This window comes from Salminus brasiliensis, chromosome 8 (assembly GCF_030463535.1).
Source record: "Salminus brasiliensis chromosome 8, fSalBra1.hap2, whole genome shotgun sequence".
NCBI lineage: Eukaryota > Metazoa > Chordata > Actinopteri > Characiformes > Bryconidae > Salminus > Salminus brasiliensis.
This window is the reverse complement of record NC_132885.1, coordinates 35,016,976-35,038,394: the sequence shown is the minus strand read 5'-3', so window position 1 is coordinate 35,038,394 and position 21,419 is coordinate 35,016,976. Positions and strand designations below refer to the sequence as shown.

The following is a 21,419-nucleotide window of genomic DNA, read 5'->3' as shown; positions in this document are numbered from 1 at the left end:
TCTCGCTAACCTTATCGCGAGACTCCCATCCGCATGACGCAATTGAAAAACGCGTTCCTGCACATGTTTCTGCCTATGGGGTTGAGAATAAACTCGCCTCCAGACTCGCTGTCAATAGAGGAAGTTGCTTGTGCGCCATCAGTAGTGGATTGCTAAATGAAAAACATGGAAATGTTTTGGGTTTAATTATGTTAAATTATGAATTAATTAACAGATGAAACGAGCCACAATAACGTTTTCTGTAATGAATTACTCTTGAAAACATAAAAAGTGTATAAAATGTATAAAGAAACTTCTAAATGTTGCCTTTTTTTTACAAACATGGACACCTAACGTGGATTTAATGCAGGTATTAAATTTTAGTATCCTGAGTACAGATTTCAAATATTTGCATTTAGTTACAATACTTACCAATGTTTTCAGACAATACTATAGAAATTTGGATAAAAAAAAAATACTGTAACTTAGTTTCTATTATACTATTATGTGACTGGCTCTAAGCAAAAATGGTTAAAACAGGGTACTAAAAAGGGGTTATTTAATTCGTAAGAACAATGTACTCACTTAGTTGTATATAGAACCACTATTCATTCTTGCATGAAATGTAGGTTTTCAATCTGGTTTAAAAAATGAAGAGTCAAGAACAGTAAGGTCCTTCCAGAGTTAAGGAGCTTTATTAGAGAAAACTCTTCTTCATGCACTGTATTTTTCTAATGCGGGGAACTGACAGTAAAATATTGTGGAACCAAACCATTGATAGGGTTATACATCAACAAGAGAAGTATATCATAATCAATGCAGAATTAAACAGATAACCAGTGTAGTGGTGAGAGAACTGGAGTAATATGGTTAAAATGTCCAGATCTGTTAAGCACTGTAGAATCACTTTAAAAGACATACTGTATTTGATATGATAAACAATAAACAAATATATGCTGGTTATATGTACTACTGCTTTGAAGTGACAATTTCATAGTGAGATAATTTTACTCCTTTTTAAAAAGAAAGTCAATTATGGGGATTTCGGATGCCATTTACTCAAACACAGTGCAATATAATAACTCCATGTGTATGTAGTATGATAAACACTAAACCAATTTATGTTGGTTGTGTGGACTACTTATTAGACTCTTTTATAAACAATTTAAAGCAGTGAATATTACTTTGAAACTAAGGACTTTGTCTTCAGGTCTTCCTGTGCTATTACTCTTACCACTAAGTCACTAGTAGCCACGAAACGTTTGACCTCTGTCACTGCCAACAAAGGTTATGTTAGTATTGAGTTGAACTTTTGTTATTGACCAAATACACTGCTCAAAAAAATAAAGAGAACACTCAAATAACACATCCTAGATCTGAATGAATGAAATATTCTCATTGAATACTTTGTTCTGTACAAAGTTGAATGTGCCGACAACAAAATCACACAAAAATCATCAAAGGACATCTAATTTATTCTGTGGTGCAACGTGACATTAGTGGATGGAGCGAGACATGATGTCGCAGATGTGCTCAATTGGATTTAGGTCTGGGGAACGGGCCTGCCAGTCCATATCTTCAATGCCTTCATCTTGCAGGAACTGCTGACACACTCCAGCCACATGAGGTCTAGCATTGTCCTGCATTAGGAGGAACCCAGGGCCAACCGCAACTGTGCAGCCCTCCAAAGGAATGCCACCCCACAGCATAACTGACCCACTGCCAAACCGGTCATGCTGAAGTTGCAGGCAGCAGATCGCTCTCCACGGCGTCTCCAGACTCTGCCATGTCTGTCACATGTGCTCAGTGTGAACCTGCTTTCATCTGTGAAGAGCACAGGGCGCCAGTGGTGAATTTGCCAATCCTGGTGGCCCTCATACCATCCTCATGGAGTCGGTTTCTAACCGTTTGCGCAGACACATGCACATTTGTGGCCTGCTGGAGGTCATTTTGCAGGGCTCCTCCTGTTCCTCCTTGCACAAAGGCGGAGGTAGAGGTCCTGCCGTTTGGTTGTTGCCCTCCAACAGCCTTCTCCACGTCTCCTGGTGTACTGGCCTGTCTCCTGGTAGCGCCTCCAGCCACAGACACAGCAAACCTTCTTGCCACAGCTCGCATTGATGTGCCATCCTGGATGAGTTGCACTACCTGAGCCACTTTTTTAGGTTGTAGAGTCCGTCTCATGCTACCACGAGTATGAAAGCACCACCAACATTCAAAAGTGATCAAAACATCAGCCAGAAAGCATAGGCACTGAGAAGTGATCTGTGGTTCCCACCTGCAGAACCACTCCTTTATTAAGTGTGTCTTGCTAATTGCCAATAATTTCCACCTGTTGTCTATTCCATTTGCACAACAGCATGTGAAATTGATTATCAGTCAATGTTGCTTCCTAAGTGGACAGTTTGATTTCCCAGAAGTTTGATTTACTTGGAGTCATGTTGTGTTGTTTAAGTGTTCCCTTTATTTTTTTTGAGCAGTGTACTTATTTTCCACCATAATTTACAAATAAATTATTTTAAAATTCTACAATGAGATTTCCTGGATTTTCTTTCTCATTTTGTCTTGCATAGTTGAAGTGTACCTATAATGAAAATTTGAACTTGCGCAATCAGTGGCTGACTAAATACTTTTTTGCCCCACTGTACATCTGATTTGGGTTTTGTGGTTTTCTTAGCTTTATACTCAAGATGTGACCAGAGAACTGAAGAGATAATTTTTCATTTATGTATGTAGGCCACATCTTCACAGCAATTCTCACAACACATGTATATCATACATTAATTTTATTTACATGAATCCAATATGATGCAAGCACTAGACCATGTTCAAATGATTGTGAATGAAATGATTGTAAAGAAACACCATATAAATATGTGTATACATTCCAAGAGAACCTGAGGCCAATCAATGATTTTAATAGATTTTTTGCTGTATAGCCTATTCATTCAGCAAGTAAGAACATGTAACGACTGGAAGTATGGTGTAAGGGAACACGTCGTGCAGGGGTTTCAGACTCAGTTTTAATGAGCAATGAGAGCACCTCGACTTCGCTTGTCACAACTTCCCAGACAACACCAGTTGGAGAACCCAGGCTACAACCCAGCACAGTTCACCATACACACACACTCTCCCGCGTTTTCCTCCAAACTCTCCATCATTCGCTCTGGCTCTCTCCATGCACATGCGCGTGTGCTGTACCCCACCTTAAAGTGACCGTTACAAACAGCAAGGCTTATAAAGTGGTTTACATCTTTTAAAAAGTTGTACATACAGCAGCTGCTTTCATATGCAGATTTCCAGACTTTTCCTTTGCATTTTATTTAAGAAAGACAGAACAATGGCTCCAAATGTGCCATCAATTTTTCATGCACTGTCTGATAACATTTGACATAATGACTGTTCTAAGCCCATCTCTGACAGAACATATGACACACATTTAAGCAAATACTTTTTACTGAACAATTTAAGAGTTCTACTAAAATATTTTTGTAGCTAAATTATTTACTGTTATTCAGAAACTGCCTCAAACTGTCTATTATCTAAATTATAAGAGTTATGACAGACCTAAAAATAAACAAATAAATAACACTACTAATTCTGTGCTAAATTAATATAATGTAACATTTTGTTCTTATTATGGGTGGAACACTCATGAAGCCCCATGAGAGAACTGCACCACTCCTGAAAAGAAAAAAAAATCAAATTCTTGAAACTGTAAAAAATTACTTTGACAAGAGTAAACACAACTGAGAGAAAAGTGTACTGTAGGGCACTGCTAAGAAGGCTACATGATACATACATTAGCACTTCAGGACAACTGACAAACGTGCATAAGCATTTCTAAAACCTATTTGACCATTTTGTCATTGACTTCATGGCATTGACTGTCATAAACGTTGCTTATGTCAACTTCGATGTCAAGTGACATGGATTTATATGGCATTTTTTTATGACATGACATTTTCTGGGGTGAAATCATACAGCATGTTATGTCAACTGACTTTGTAGCTCTTTTTATTTTTTGCATGTCAGGGTGACATAACGCTGATGTGACACAGCTTACCAAAAGGCAGTTTGTAAAACTGAACACAGTTTCTTCAGTGTGACACAAAAATATATTACTGCATTTAACTTTCTCAGTCACTCACTCACCTCAAAACAAAACCAAAAAAGTATATATATATATATAAAAATAAGCAACTCTACCAAAGTGTCTCTTTTATGGTCACTTTTTCGGTCCCAAGCCCGGATAAAGGAGAAGGGTTGCATGTAGAGTAGCAGTTTCACCCCACATAACAGTCTTTTGTAATTTATGTAAAAATGGTTTATGTAATGTGGGTCTAGACAAAGCATTAAAGTCATGAAGTTATCTTGAGAAGTAACAGCCTATTTCAAAGGCAAAAAAGAATCAACAGAAGTTGTTCATTTAGTCAGAGTTTATTTGTAGTTCTACCATATTTAAGGTGTTTTTACTCCCTGTCTCTCCCACAACATTATTTCTTTATTCTACAGCTTCAAATTCAAGCAAATTAACAATTATGCAAATTATGTGATGACCTACCCGGGACTCCACCTTCCCCAGAAGAAGGTGGAGGAATCGAGGAGAGGAGCAAAAGGAATGGGCTACGTCCAGAAACCCCAGAAGTTACTGCTTTTTTCCTTCCGATCCTCCTTAAGGCTATTTCGTAGTTTTGGTAAATGATAAATGTTTATGTATTAATGTTCATGGATAAATTTTCCTTATTTTTAGAGACATGTATTCAGACATATGCAGTGAAGCCCTGTGGCATCCTAACCACAATGTGAAGCTTTAAGAAATTTGAAATTATGTATGAAAATAAGACATTCAACCACTATATTCTTTTAAGATAGGAAAAACCTATGTGTTCCTGACAATATGGTGATAGTGTCTATCTTTAGACTAGTGTGGCTGAGAAACAGTTTTACGGTCACTTTTTAAAATATAATCTTAATTGTGACACACAAATGTTTAATAAAAGTGGCTTTATGAAGAAAAACATAAAGCTTTCAGCCACTGGCATAATGTTTTATACTAGGCGATGATGTCTGAACTCAATGATTTAGGTATTTGAATAACTGAAACCACATTTTTCTATTAGGCTAACAATAAATGTTACTGAATAATTAAAAAAGGTTTTTGGACAATTCATCTGCTTTTAGTATATTTTAGTAATCTGGATTTAGTATATATTTATTTTTTATTTATTTGGCAAACATATGTACTGTCATGGTAACCTGCTTCTGGAGGTTACATTTTTACCTTAAATGTCACTGTAAATTTAATAAAAACATGAATTGTTTCTTAAGTTGATATTATTATTATTATTATTATTATTATTATTATTACTACAAAATAGTTTTTTGGTACATTCAAAATTTCAGATGTCTGAATTTGAGTGTAGTCTACACTGTTGAGCTGTGCTCTTGCAATGCCAATCAGAACAATATCGGCACCATGTCCCAGACAACATCAGGGACCTCATTCTGGACAGGTTGGGGCTGTCAGGCAAGTTCAAGGCCTGGATGTACCAGCATGACATTCTACCACGTCTGCTCTGGCCCCTGCTGTGCTTTGAGAGGAAGGTCACCAAACACCTGCGGAGGTGGCTGGGCCTGCCATGTAGCCTCAGCAGCATTGCCTTGTACGGCAGGAAGACCAAGCTGCAACTCCCTTTCAGAAGTTTTGAAAATAAACTGAATAAATTGAAATAAGGACTGGCAGGAAATAGAGAGCTCAAGAAGAGGTGGATCATTAAAACTGGGGAGAAGGAAAAACAATGCCCAAGCTAGGCTGGGAGGCTTCTGGCAACAGCAAGGGCCTGGCAGCTGAAGGTGCACTTAGGCAGGCAGCTCAAATTCCCTACCACCAGAGACATGCTCAGGTCAGATATGGTACTGATGTCTGAAACAACAAGACAAGTGGGCCTACTGAGCTAACGGCTCAAGCTCAGATGGCAAGCGTGTGCCAAAGCAGGGGATAGAAGACCTGGTGTGATCCTAACAAAGTCTGGAGCAGAGGCTTCGTAGGCCAATCACTCTGCAGGGCTCTCAAGAGGTTGGGGATCAGAGGGCTGCACAACAAAAGTCATCAGGAAGATCTCTAATGCTGCAGAGAAAGCATTGAGATGGCTGTGGATCCGAGGACTTAATAAGCTACTTAGACCATATGAAGACCATAACGAAGAAGGCTCGTCAGCACCTATACCACCTAACGACTGAGGGACTTCAGACTGCCCTCCAAGGTACTACGATCCTTCTACTCCTGCACCATCGAGAGCATCCTCACGGGGAACATCACAGTCTGGTTTGGGAACAGCACCAAGCAGGACAGGCAAGCGCTATGACGAGTGAGACGTTCAGCACAGCAAATCACTAGGATGGAGTTTCCTGACCTGCAGTCCATCTACAAGAAGCGGTGTTGGACCAAGGCCAAGAAGATTGTGAAGGACCCCAGTCATCCCAACAATAGACTGTTTTCTCTGTTGCCCTCAGGGAAACGCTTAAGAACCCTGAAGGCTAACACATGAATGAGGAGGAGCTTCTTTCCACAAGCCATCCGTGCCCTGAATGGGGACAGGGACTAGGACACTAAATTAAAATATCTACATACACAAACTGGACCCTCACTCACTACAATACACAACCATGGCTCGCGGAAAACTCACTACGGACAATAACGAAAATATTTCTTTTTAACTTACACATACACTCACATACAGATAAATATGTACATATGTATACATATATATATATATATATATATATATATATATATATATATATACACACACAGACACGCATTTCATCTGTATATATATTTGTATTTTTATTTTTTTTGCTTATATTTCTATATTTCTATATTTTCATATTTTTATATTTTTTTACTTAAATGTAACTTAAATGTAACTTATTCTATTTTTATTTTTATTTTATTTTTCCTTTGCACTTTTGCACTTTACTTCATTAAGTTAAGGTTTAGTTAAGTTTAAATTTAGATCTTTATTGTATAGCTTTGATGTGGGCAGACTGTCAAAAAAGCATTTCACTGCAAGTTATACTGTGTATTACTATGTATGTGACAAATAAAATTTGATTTGATTTGATTTGATTTGAGACACAAGCCGCATCAAATTTCTTCAAAGCTTCACATTGTGTTTGGGATGCCAGGGGGCTTCAAGTAGGCCTAAGATGCCATGGCAGTGTATAGGGATATACATAATGTATGTCTGAGGGTAGGAGGGAGTTAAATGTTTGTTAATGAACATTAATACATAAACATCATTTACTAAGACTACAAAATAGCCTAAATAGCCCATATGGCCACTTCTGTTCAGTTTACCAGTTGCCTCATTGTCACCACAAATCTATGTCACTTGACTTTGTTGTCAAGTTGACATAAGTTGACGGAGAGCGTTTATGACAGTTGACACCAAACAAACATGAACACAAATGCTTATGTTAGTTGTCATGAATCACTTGTAGATTACATGTAGCCTTATCAACAGTGCCCTACAGTGTTAAAGAGAAAAGAAAGCATAACACTAACCAGTTGCTGGCGACCCATCACAGGCAGATACCCATCTTTCTTTTTCTGTCCTTGGAGTTGGCCAATCTGCACTTTAGCTCCTCTGGCATTCTTTCATAGCATTGTTTACACACAGGCTTCAGATCCAACTCCACAAACTTATCTCTAAGAAATATCCAATAAGGAAACTGGTCAGAAATGTAACAATTTTCACAATATTGTGGTTTCAGATCAGATTATATTACATTATATATTTATACTAATTATGCCAATGAACCTGTGCTTCCTGAGCACTGGTACTCCTTGTCAAAGCAGGATTTATCAGATCACAATGTGTCAGCAGGAACAGTCTACATACTACATAAAGGGATATACGTAACTTACATGTCATGGCAACATTGGGCAATGAATTCTTTCTTTTTCTTTCTGTTCTTTTTCTGGGGCCAAATAAGTGTACAATAATTATTAACTAAAAACAAAAACAACTGCAAATTCCAAGATCATCAGTTCAAACATATTTTTTGCATGAGTACACATTATTGGAAGGTGTAGCCACTTTGCCATAGCCTGAAAGAAGACCCAAATTGTCACCCTCAGCTGTGAAGAAACTTGTTCTGGTGGTCAGTAACAACCCAAGAACAACCATGCTACAGGCCTGCAATGAACTGTAAATAAATATATATGTTGCATGTATTCTTTCCCAGCTTAAAAACACTACTGAAAGTGATGTAAATTTCTGACTGCAACTGTAGGTATTCAATTAAGGTTTGGTATCAGGATACAAATGTTTAATCACAGGATTAAAGTGATCAGCCACAATGACTTAGTACTGATTTCAAGTTACCCCCGTCCCTTTGGGATTTAAACTTTACTGTATGGGTGAAGCATTAAGATCTGTAGTGTTCTCTAGGTGCATGCCACACATGTACTTACTTGTGGAGAATATTATATATGGCCAGATCATTTTTTCTTTCTCTGTACAAAAATGAACCTTCTTTTCTTTTTGCCAACTTGATGCAAAATCAAAGTCGGGTAGGTCTGTTCAGCATTATTACATATGCTACAGAGCATCACAGGATGTTAACTGCTTACATGTATAATGTACACGTTTGGAAGCATCTCAATTTTTTTTTTTTTGCTTATATATTCAGGCTTCTCCTTTGTTACCCATCCATACATTAGTAAATACATGATTAATCAACAATCCCAATTATGTCATCAGTAGAAAAGAAATAACTAGATAAAATGATTTTATAAATTATGGTAACTATAATGATGCTGATGATGCTAAAGTTTGCTTGTACAAGACAGTACATGAGGCTTAAAGAAAACTTACTTGAGTTTCAACTTAGTACTGCAGGTAGAGCAGGCAAAGCAGCCGATGCACCAGGTCTTATTCAATGCTGAAATGACTGAAAGATCAGAGAATAAAACTGATATACATCCAGTTTTTACCTGCAGTATAAGGTCTGATCGTTGTTTTGAAAATTGGGCCCTTATTTATGAAATTCGAACAAAAGAAATTTCAGTGTAAAACTGTGTTTGTAAATATGAGCAAAAAATACTTGCTCCAGACTATGAGTAAAGTATATGTTACATATAAAAGACAAAAGCTGCGTTCAAAACTGTGCCCTATTCATTATCCCCTACGCGTAGATTTCGGACACCTCTTTATGTGTGTGAGCTCACTACAGTGCAACAGCATATTGTGTTACATAAGCAATCTGAACATCAGAGAAACTGCATGCAAATCTTCAAACCAAATGCCGCGATAAATTGTGTACAACAAACGACTTATTGCGATGCATTTTGGGATTTTTATAATGCACTTAAACTGGACTATGTTTTCGGACACCACTACAAAAGGATGAAACGCTAATGTAGTGCACTAGTGAACACTGAAGTCACAGCACCGGATACAGCTACTGAAAGTGTCATTTGATATGACTGCACTTTAATAATTCATTATTAATTCAAGTAAATATCCAAAAAAATATATATAATGTATACATACTAAATAATACATTAATAAATAAATTGTTCATACACAAACAGTTGTTTTAGTAATAGTTATTCAGAGATACTTCAAGTGGCCTGTACAGGGCAAATTACTTACTTAATTATTTACAGTTATTCTCTCAACTTTTATTGCCAAGGATTTGCTTCCTTATTTAGTTGCATTGAACCAGGGCTTTTGAGACAAAATACAACATCCCGTCTCAAAGATATTTTACTTACACAGCGAATCAGTCATGGAATAACTGAAGAAAACAGGTAGGATAGCTGTAACGTGATGCACCCATTGCCATGGAATTACCACAGAGTTACCGTAACTGTGTATTTTATCACCAATGAGTGGCAGTTAGCGCCTTCGTGTGCTCTACAATACAACAGTAGACAATAATCACACGGGTGCTGTTAATGAATGCAGCAGAAGAACTTTTAGTTACTGATAACGCATCCAACATGGTTGCTGCTACTGAACTGGTGAATTCCTACATAGGAAATGCTATGCCCACAAGCTTAGCAAGCGCTCAGTATTTTTCTCACAGCCCCAAAACCTTTTGACTTGCCACATCACTTCTATAAAAATTAAAAGAAATACTCGAAGTAAATGCATAATGGATCATTAATTATGCAATACTTTGCATTAAAAGTACCAAGTAGTCACACAGTGAGAAAAACAATATAGAAATAGAAAAAAAGAAAGAAAGATACACCAGGATGCATCAATAATTGTTTAATAATTGCATCAGCCTTCTGAATCAAAATTAATGTTGTAGAAGGATGAAGATCAGACTATCTACAGTCATGTGAAAAACCCCATGGAGACATACCATTTCATCTTCATTTTCACTTAATCTCAGTCACTAAAAAAATTATACACCCATAACAGCATGTTATGAAACTATACATTTTACAGCACCACATCACTATATTAACTGAAAACTCTGCAAAACTGATTTCTAATTAAAGTTGGTGTAATGATGTGCTCACATATAGTGTAGATCAAACCCAGGCTGCCGCACTGACAGGCCAACACTACTAAGTGAGCTGCAGTTGAAACCAGAAGTTTACATACACTATATACTATATACACTATATAAAAATACACATGTAATATGTTTTTTCTCACTGTCTGACATTAATTTAGAATAATTTTTTTTCCCCATTTTAGGTCAATTAGGATTACCAAAATTATTTTGATTTGGTACCATTACCCTTAAACTGTATGACTTGAGTCAAATGTTTTGGATATCCTTCCACGAGCTTCTCACAATAGTTGGCAAGAAATGGACAGAACTGGTGTAACTGAGCCATGTTTGTAGGCTGCCTTGCTCGCACATGCCTTTTCAGCTTTGCCCATAAATTTTCCATAGGATTGAGATCAGGGCTTTGTGATGGCCACTTCAAAACTTTGACTTTGTTGTCCTTAAGCCACTTGGTAACCAGTTTGGCAGTATGTTTCGGGTCATTATCCATTTGGAAGACCCATTTGCACCCAAGCTTTAACTTCCTGTCTGATGTCTTGAGTTGTTTCAGTATTTCCACACAATGTTCTTTCCTCATGATGTCATCTATTTTGTGAAGTGCACCAGTCCCTCCTGCAGCAAAACAACCCCACAACATGATGTTGCCACCTAACGTAACGTAACGATGGTCATTATGGCCAAACAGTACAATCTTAGTTTCTTCAGACTACAGGACATGTTTCCAAAAATTAAGGTCTTTGACCCTGTGTACATTTGCAAACATTAATCTGGCTTTTTTATGTTTCTTTTGGATTAATGGCTTCTTCCTGGCAGAGTGGCCTTTTAGCCCTTGTTGATACAGTACTCGTTTCACTGTGGATACTGACATACTCTTTCCTGTTTTAGATCAATTAGGATTACCAAAATGATTTCTATTTGCTAAATGCCAGAATAATGAGAGAGGGGAATTTTTAAGGCAATTTGTATTACTTTTTTCAAAGTCAAAAGTTTAAATACACTGAGATTACTATACATTTAAACAATTTGGGACAGCCCATATGATGATGTCCTTTTTCTAGATGCCTAAAGGTGCTTCGTTCATCTGTACAAATAATTATACACAAGTACAAACATGATGGGAATGTCCGATCATCATACCGCTCAGGAAGGAGACAGGTTCTGTGTCCCAGAGATGAACATGCTTTGCTCCGAAATGTGCATATCAACCCAAGAACAAAAGCAAAACCTCTTGTGAAGATACTGGCTAAAATAGAAATCATTTTGGTAATCCTAATTGATCTAAAACAGGAAAGGTTTATTCTAAATTCATGTCAGACACACTTAGGCCATGATGGAAGGCAGAAACAAGGGTGCAAGCGTTCCACCCACCGACAGTGTGCAGAACTCCATGGCGTAAACAGCCACCTATATTTTTCTCTGGCACAGGTGCACCTTCCATGGATCAGAAGGTCAAAGGTTTGTGTGGAGGCCCTTCCAGTGAGGAGGGAGATAATATACACCACCATAGCGCATTCTGATAGAAAACGGGAGGGTTGCTACTAGAAAGCAAGTGAGCACTGCAGGGGGAACCCTCTACAACCTCTTGGTTCACCAGCATAACGCTCAGGAGCTAGGAACAAACTGTGCGGAAACTAGAGTCCAAATGGTGGACAACCAAACTAGAGGTGTTTCACTCTGCCTACAAGGACAGCCTTAGTCAATATAGGAAGGCACTCATTAAAGCTTGCTCAGCGTAATTGGTCTCGCAGAATAAGAATAACAAAAACAATCCCAGAGTACTTTTTAGCGAGATCTCTGAACTTACTAAAAAGCCAGGCTGATACTCAACCCCAGATTCCAACTTCTTTAACCAGTAATGTTTTTATGGACTATTTTAATAATAAAATAAAACATTATACAACAAATCCAATCCTCCTTATTAAATCAAACATGGCAGTCACCTGGTCATAAAACCTTTAATCAAGAAACCAAATCTTGATCCTGGTGTATTGTCTAATTACAGACCCATCTCGAACTTAACATTTATATCCAAGATATTAGAAAAAGCTGTGGCCCAACAACTCTACTTATACCTGAGTAAAAATGACATTCCAATGAATTCCAATGAAATTCCAATCTGGATTCAGACCCATCACAGCACAGAGACAGCCCTAGTGAAGACTACAAACGATCTCCTTCTTGCCTCTGATCAAGGATATGTATTTTTATTAGCCCTACTTGACCTAAAAAAGGAACAGCCCTACAGTGGTTCAAATCATATCTAACTGAATGCTATCAGTTTGTAAAGAATAAAGATTTATCTTCATATCACACAAAAGTAAGATATGGAGTTCCGCAAGGCTCTATTATTTACATCATACATGTTACCACAGCAGACATGACGTTAATTTCCATTGTTATGGATGACACACAGCTCTATACATCAGCCAAACCTGACAATAAATTTATATAAAGTCCCCCAACTCTGGAATAACCTTCCAGATAATGTTCGAGAATCTGTTATAGTCAGACCTGCCGGAGTCGTCAGACACACTCTGATACTGCTCAACATTCTCTGCTCTCTATAAATCCATTCAGAACTAACTCTCTGTCTCTTTACCTTCTCCGAGTAAATGATCTCCCAGCCCGATCTGGTGGAAGACTGCCCGCTGAGTTCCCCTCTACCTGTGTCAGACCAGCTGCTACCTACCAGTCCGACTAGGGGTCTTAGATTTTTTATCTTTTGTCTTTTTATGTTATTTTTTTTTTTTTTCTGCCTTTTACTAATTACTGATTATGTAAAGCTGCTTTGTGACAACAACAGTTGTAAAAAGCGCTATACAAATAAATTTGAATTGACTTGACTTGGCTAGTAGGGAGGGCTCCTCTTGGAAAGGTTCAGGAGTCTGCTGGCTAGCAATCTGTGTTGCTAGATTTGTCAGACCCAGCAAATGGGAAAGGATTTTGCTGCAGGGCCTGCTCCTGCCTTCCTACGGCTACCCCCTGGCTAGCCTGCTCTAGATCAGATGGCTCTGCTGGGTCCATGGCTGGATCTTTCTATAATGAGGTGCTCACTTAAAATTGGGATCAAAACCAGGCCACTGCGTTGGCAGGCAGACATTCTACTAAGTGAGTTACTTCAATTAAGAAAATATGTTACAAACATAAATCGTTGAATTAAATAATGCATAACAGGTTCAGAAGAAGAAAAGCTATGTTATAAATACTGTAGCCCTTAGCCCTAATCTCACACATTTAACCATTATCTACTCATTTCTACTGTACAGTTATAATTTATGATAAATTTGCCAAACATGCCAAACTGCACAACTGTGTGACAGTGATTTATTTGGAGGTGCCCTACCTTCTCCTTCAATAACACGATTACAGTGGTGGCAGACATTCCCAAAGAGCTGAAATGACAGACATTGAAAATGAAAAAATTAAAAAAACTGTGTTAGGTATTTTTGCTGTTCACTGTTTTTTAAACAATTACATTTTTGTTCTTTTTGGGAAGTTACCAAAGAGTAATTAACTTTATCAACTAAAAACTGTATATATCTGTTAGTAATTTTTTTATCTCCATCGAGATTCAAAGACACTTTTAAAAATAATGAATTACATGTTAATTTCAATGTAATACTGTTTCCTGAATTCTATAGAATTATCTACAATCCTAATCAACATTCATGGTATTAAAAAAACTATTACATAAAGAAGTTATAAATTGTTTTTAAGTGATTTCATACTTTTAGATTGTTGTAATATATAGCATTTTTACAAATTGAAAATATTTATTTTACCTGATTGTAATGTGTCTCACAGTAAGCCTGGCTTTTGCGTTCATAATGCAGATGGCCCAGGAATGGCTTCTCACACTTTGCACACACAAAATGCTGCAGACACACACACACCTATGCATTAAGGTATATTCTGGTACTCATATGTTCGCACATGTTTTTAATTAATCATACAGCTTTTATAATTAGTTGGTTTGGCTGTTCCAGGTATGTATTACAGCTTCCAAATGGAATGCAAAGCAAATGTGCATGACATTATACACTTCATTATTTCATCTATATCTCTTCCTGATGGACTGAGGCTGCCCAGTTCCTCTGCTCGATATCTGGCCTTCTACATTTTAGTTAAGTTCAATTCCCAACTTAACTGTATAGAAGACACCTGCAATGTTCACATGCTCCTAACTTACTGAATTTACTAGGTTTTTTAGATTGTATAACCAAAGGCTGCAGAGTAACTATATTACCATATCCATGGCTCAGTATCCCTTATTTGCACTAAAACAATATATTGTGTGGACATAAACTTTTTACATTTAATTTAGTCTAAGAGGCTCAGTATAAGACTGTTAACAAGACCAAACATTTAAAATATTTCTCCAAAGGCAGAAACAGGTGTTATATGTATATATGTATATATTTAAAAATATTTAAGAATTCTATTCTTGTATAAATCTGGTACCTAATGAATTTCTCATTGGCTAATTTGTACCTATAAATAAAAAATAACCATTATAACAGGATAAGATCTATTACATAAAACAATATTTAAAAAAAATATTTTGTAGCATATTGTCGAAAGGAGCCTTCTAGCTCACCACCATTTGGTGGTGGTTGGTGTAGCGACGTGAGCAACCATACTCATGTTAGACGGAGGTTAAATTCCCAGACTGGCCAAGCACGCCACACAATACCAATAACACTACATCTGTGTAACATATGTAAGGAATTTTGCTGTATGAGTATTTTTTCTGTCTTTCATTCAGTCCTAACAGAACAGATTGCCTCGTACATTTCAGCCCGTAAAATACAGGTTAGTCAATTGCAACAGAGGCCAGAGGCCACAGTTATAAAACAGAATAGGGGAGACTAGTACTAGTATATGTACTAGTACTAGTACATATAGTACTAGTACTAGTATATGTACATAAACCAACAGAAATGTTACATGTTACCTTATACATGGGGAAATTTTTTTAACTTTCTAAATGTACAACCCTGGTTTGTATTTCATCTCTACATATTTGCATTGCTAGTTTTGCACTGATTATATTTTGTTTGCTTTATTCATAAACTAAAATGTTTTTTTCCACTGTGCCGTTGTAATGATTTATTAATACATATTGAGTAGGTGCTTTACCCAAACAAACACATGAAATGAATAATACATGTAACTGTTTGGTATGATTTACCTCCACATGCCACTGCTTGCCCATGGCATTCACTACTCTGCCCTCTATGGGCCTCCTGCAGGCCCCACAGATTGGCACACACATTTTGTCATGGCATGGCAAGCAGTAGAGCTCACTTTTCAATTCTTTAGCATCAGCGGTCAGTTCCTTTCTGTGGACGCAAAACATTTCCCCCAACCATGTAAGAATGTCTCAGGTAAATGAACACCCCTATCCTTTAAAAAATAAAGGTCCTTCAAATGGTTATTTGAGCTATGACATAGAATAAACACTTTTGGTTCCATAAACAACCATAGTTGTAATAGTGATGTGTGAATGTGAAGCCATTTAAAAGGTCTAAATAATCTTCAGTTGGCATAAAGGCAATTGACTCAAATTCGTAGAGAAACTGACTCTGATTTTCTTTACACTGATGATAACAGGATCCAGGGGTGATGGTACAATGCAAATATAGCTGTGTCTCTCCATGACCACCAACACTTACATTTAGTTATTTAAAAAAAATCTTCATATGTAATGTTGATAAATGTAAAATAATGGTAATGCAATACCATTCAAATGCAATAAAACACAATAAAATCTGTTCTCTTTGGATACTGTCTTGCTTTACAACAAACTGCATGTGGCTGGTGGTGGAATACTCACTCAGTTCATACTGTCTCAAGCAGGAAATGAGAACTATGTGACCTGAACTATGTGAAGAATTAATGTCATACTAAAGTTGATAGCTGACTAATTGACCAATTGAAAATCTGGAAAAGCATGGTAACAAAACGGGAGCCTGTTTTGAACACATCTGCCCACGCCCTTAATGGCATTGCATAGCTCTGACAATAGTTTTTGTAGTGTGTATTAATTGGTTTCATGGAGTAATTGTTTTACCATCATTGCATACAAATGAATAAGCAAGAATACCTAATTTCTGTGTCAGGAAATGAAATTATAGATAATAATAATGAACATGCTTATACTGAAACATTTAAAGAGGTATGTGTGCTGACACTCACCCGCAGTTGTTGCAATTAAAGTGGTCAGGGTGGTAGGGGTCATTCTTGAAGATCAAGGGCTGTTCATCAATCACGGCATGACACTTCTGACAGACATACTTGCCAATGCTGCAAGCTCTCTCACGGTTGTGGCATGGGCGGCACAAGTGTCTGGGCAAAATTTAAGTATCAGTATACGCAGACAAATTTCAGTTTCTCTTGGGATGCACACACACACATACACACACACATTAGTGAGCAAACATGCACACAGTGGAACAGTGAGCACACATGCCCCGGAGCGGTGGTCAGCCATCGCTGTGCCTTGCTTTAGTTGCAGATTGTCAAACCAAAGTATTGTCAAGTCAAGTCAAGTCAAGTCAGATTTATTTGTATAGCGCTTTTTACAACTGTTGTCGTCACAAAGAAGCTTTACATAAATAGTGATTAATAAAAGACAGAGACAAAGAAGAAAGAAGAAAATAACGTAAGACATGATGGATCAAAGACCCCCAGTCTTGGATCAAAGACCCGCCAATGTCGACAGTGGCAAGGAAAAACTCCCTCAGAGCTGGAGAAAGAAACCTTGGGAGGAGCCAAGACTCACAAGGGGGACCCATCCTCCTCTGGTCAGAACTATTTAAACATTAATGATGAAAATGACCAAACCAGGTATAACAGATAGTTAAAAATGGTTTTAACATGGTTACTAAACAGGTAGCAGTGGTAGGCGGGTGAGCCACTGGTCTGCTATGGGTGGTGGTGGGTGGGGGGCCTGCTGGTTGGACTGGTAGGTGGCAGCTGGTTTGACGCAGATAGAGGGGACCTCAGCGGGCAATCTTCCAGCAGGTTGGGCTGGGTGGCCATTTACTCAGAGAAGGTAAAAAGAGAGGGTTAGTTCTGAGAGGAATTTTATGGAGAGCAGAGAATGTTGGGCAGTATCAGATTGTGTCTGACGACTCTGGCAGGTCTGACTATAACAGCCTAATTAAAAGGAGAGAACCAGAAGGTAACAGACACGGGAGCACCCTGAAAACGCATGCATCTATCTGCTCCACCGTCAACAAACCTGAGTGATCGCGTGTAAGCAGCGAGACGACAGCTCCAGCATCTCTGTGTACTACAATTCCCTGGGTCCGCGAACCCCTGGACCTGCAACCTTTATCTAAAAAACATTAATTACAAAAAGCTAAACTAAACAGATGAGTTTTCAGCTTGGAGTCCCGAACATTATCTGGAAGTTTATTCCAGAGTTTGGGGGCTTTATAAGAAAAGGCTCTTCCCCCTGCTGAGGTTTTCTGAATTTTGCGAATGAGTAAGAGTCCAGCATCCTGAGATCTAAGTAGTCTTGATGGTTCGTAATATGTAATAAGATCCCACAGGTACTCAGGAGCGAGGCCATGTATGGCTTTATATGTTAATAGAAGAATTTTGTAATCAATACGGGATTTAACTGGGAGCCAATGAAGTGCTGATAGAACTGGACTGATATGGTCAAATTTTCTAGTTTTAGTAAGGACCCTGGCTGCAGCATTTTGAACCAGCTGAAGTTTATTGAGGTTCCTGCTGGAACAACCTGACATAGTGCATTACAGCAATCTAGCCTTGAGGTAATAAAAGCGTGTACTAGCTTTTCTGCATCCTGTAGAGATAAGGAGTTTCTTAGTTTGGCAACGTTCCTAAGCTGCATAAAGGCTGTCCTACTAATATTGGCTATTCCTACTAATATTGGTTATCCCACCCACTACCCCCACTGTAATTATTTTTTTCTATGAATACACTCCAACGCTCGCCTTATGATAAATTGTTTAGCACAGACAGCTAATAATCAGACAGCTTCTGGACTTAAAATACTGAAAAAGTCTGCAGTGGCACTGATGTCATCAATTGTTTTCAATTATAAAACTAATAATTGATCATCTTGATCCATGTGAGCTATTAAATTCTATACCTATATACCGCTACATACCTTCTTTTTTGTGCAAGTGCTGGTGAATTAAGATTGAATGAAGAATTAAAATGTATTAAAGTCAATCAAAATTACACTCTCTGCATCATTCCTGAATGTGTGAGGTAAATTCCAATTACCGCTACCAAGATCTGTCTTATGTTCTTGACCCCCCAATCACAATGACCCTTCGCAAAAAGCATTTGCCGCCTTTCGATTGGTGTTTTCGTCCAGTTAGGAAGGAAGTCAAAGGTGGAAAAAAAACAAACAGTAGCCGTCGCTACTGCTAAGTGTTTATGGCAGGAAGTGTGAACAATTCATCTTTTACCTTTTACCTGATACATTTTAAAGGAATGTTTGCTTTGACATTTTGACATATTTTAGCTTTTGCAATAAAAGAGCACTGCCTTTACAGACCACTGGCGGCTTTTTTTTTGCTTTTGGCTTTCCATTTTTTGTTATTATTTGTTCCACCTCAACAGCAAACAACTGTATTCTATCAGGGACAGGCTTTTGCCTTTACAACTCCCCATCTTTTATGGAAATTAAAACTCCATAAACCTTTGGTCTGCTTGAGCTTTTAGTTTAAACACTGGGGCTGAAAATATATCTTGTCAAAAATACTGAGAGATGTAGGTAAAATAAATAAACAAATACAATTGAAGAAACATATTTTAAAATTTCAAAACATTTAGAAATAATGGAACATGACGATGACCAAAAACATTCCACTAAATCCACTAAGAAAGAAATTGAGAATTCTGGAATGGTCTGAAATGCTGTGGAGTGATTGAAACAGGTTGTGCATGGAAGAAATCCTTCAAACATCACACAGCTGAAAAAAAATCAACCCATGCCTTGTGAAAAGACTGTAAGAGACAATTTCTTTAAGACTACAAGAAAATGAAATGGTCAAATATGTACAGTTTCATTAACTACAAATGCGTTAAAACACATTCTTCTCATTAACTACTCATTCTTCTCATTAACTACAAATGCGCCATATCTTGCGACTTTTTCTGGTGTTCTTAGACATTTGGAGACTCTGAGGTGAACACATGTTCGTCAGCTACTGTCTTCAGCAACAGGTGCTGCCGTGAGCCACGTAAAGTTCTAACATATTTAGGGTGTTTTTACTTATGTTTTTCTCTCCCACAACGTTATTCCTTTGTTCTACAGCTTCAAATACAATCAAATGAACAATTATGCAAATTAAGTGATGACCTCATTAAGCGACTTTGCGCGACTTTTAGGACAGCCAATAGCTACTTTCCTTACTGAGGAGTTGGCAACACTGCTTCAGTCCAATTGCGAATTTTATCTAAAATTACTTGATCTCTGCTCTGCTCTGCTCTTGTTTTTTGATGAGATCAGAGATGAAATTCAGACTGTTTCCTTTTTTTGGATGGCCGGTGGATGAAACAACTTTTATTGCTCTGCTGATGTTTCAGATGGGCGAGATGCTTAGTCTGTTTTTGAAGTACAAACTGAAAACATGATTCCTCTGCGTTTTTAGATTTGGAAAGTGTGCGCTTCTTAGAATTAGTCAATCCAGGGAAGTTTGATGACATGAATGACCTGAAAAGTTACTTTTATTCAGGGAGGTCTAAGCAGTCTAGCTCTGCTGGCTATTGAAAGGACACTGGTGAAGTCTCTGGAAAAGATGCCTACTTGATACGATAGGCCATTTTCTTAAAAATAAATAGAGGGTAGAATTTATGTATAAATATATTGACAACTTTTATGATGTAAGCTGACAATGAGCTTCCCTTTTTTGAAAGACCAGCAGCCACCACTAGGAAGAGAGGGTGGAGAATTTTAAGCTGAAGAGTTAGGTGGATTTTTGCTTTTTGAGGAGGGGCTTTGGCAAGGTTCCTCCTCCCTAAATGATTTCATAATTCCATTTATTTCACCCAAGAAGTAGGGAATAGGGTTACATCATCTATAGATATTGTTTAAAGAAAGATCAAATATTGACACATTCTTATTTCATCATAACAAACAAACTATTTACTTGGTTGTTCTAATTTTTATATGGCTGTACAAATTCTTGTTAAACCAGCTATCATAGAAGGTATATCTATTAGTATATCTATTGAGTCTTGTTAAAAGTGCAGTAAAAATTCATTCTTACTTGACTTGCTCTAATGGTGTTTTGGGCACAGATAGACATTGGGATTTAACAGGGGCTATTGCCTGCCTTACTGAATTGAACTACAGTTCATTTGGGATCCCAACTCCTTTTGTTGCTTACTTACATGCTATTAATTAGCATCCTCGTATCTGACAGATTCTTACCTTTATTTTAATTATTATATTATAGTTTGTGCTTGCGAAGGTCATGCCCAAGGGCCCAACTAGGTTAATAATTCACTAGGTGGACCAGGGCCCAAACTTGATTTGGTCCTTTTTTTATTTGCACAAGACAAATAAGCATGGTATGGGTGAGTGGGAGAAGGAGGGAAAAGATGAATAAAATTGGGAACAGACAGTCACATATAAACATTAAAATTAATTATGTGATGGCGATATTTTGGAGATTAGCATTCCAATTTATTCTGCATATTAGTATAAAATTTATTTATGCCAGTTTATAGAATAATCAGATATGTACGAGTAATACAAGTTGATGAAGGTAATGCCTTCTTTGATTGACTGTGGGGGATTCTGAAGGTAAAGCAATATATCATCTGAATATAGAGTTCTTTTGTGGATAATACTACAGGTTTTGATTACTGACTGTCATTCTCTCTGATGGCAGCAGCTAGTTGTTCAA

At 37.5% G+C, this 21,419-nt stretch overlaps 1 protein-coding gene across 3 annotated transcripts in view; it reads right to left on the bottom strand.

The window, feature by feature from the left end:
* Positions 1–2,878: 2,878 nt before the first annotated feature.
* The window catches only part of LOC140561314 (LIM and senescent cell antigen-like-containing domain protein 1), a 30,494-nt gene continuing 11,953 nt past the window's right edge, over positions 2,879–21,419 (bottom strand). Inside the window, exons 6-12 of one of the 3 annotated variants that reach the window (XM_072686443.1) lie at positions 16,717–16,866; positions 15,710–15,860; positions 14,301–14,393; positions 13,862–13,910; positions 8,862–8,937; positions 7,547–7,690; positions 2,879–3,660 (exon numbers count right to left, since the gene is read on the bottom strand). In XM_072686443.1, the coding sequence (XP_072542544.1) occupies positions 7,564–7,690; positions 8,862–8,937; positions 13,862–13,910; positions 14,301–14,393; positions 15,710–15,860; positions 16,717–16,866 (646 nt within the window). In that variant the 3' untranslated portion in view covers positions 2,879–3,660; positions 7,547–7,563. Of the gene's footprint in view, positions 3,661–7,546; positions 7,691–8,861; positions 8,938–10,697; positions 11,131–13,861; positions 13,911–14,300; positions 14,394–15,709; positions 15,861–16,716; positions 16,867–21,419 lie in introns of those variants that run through there. The other 2 variants (XM_072686445.1, XM_072686442.1) reach the window with 2 other exon arrangements.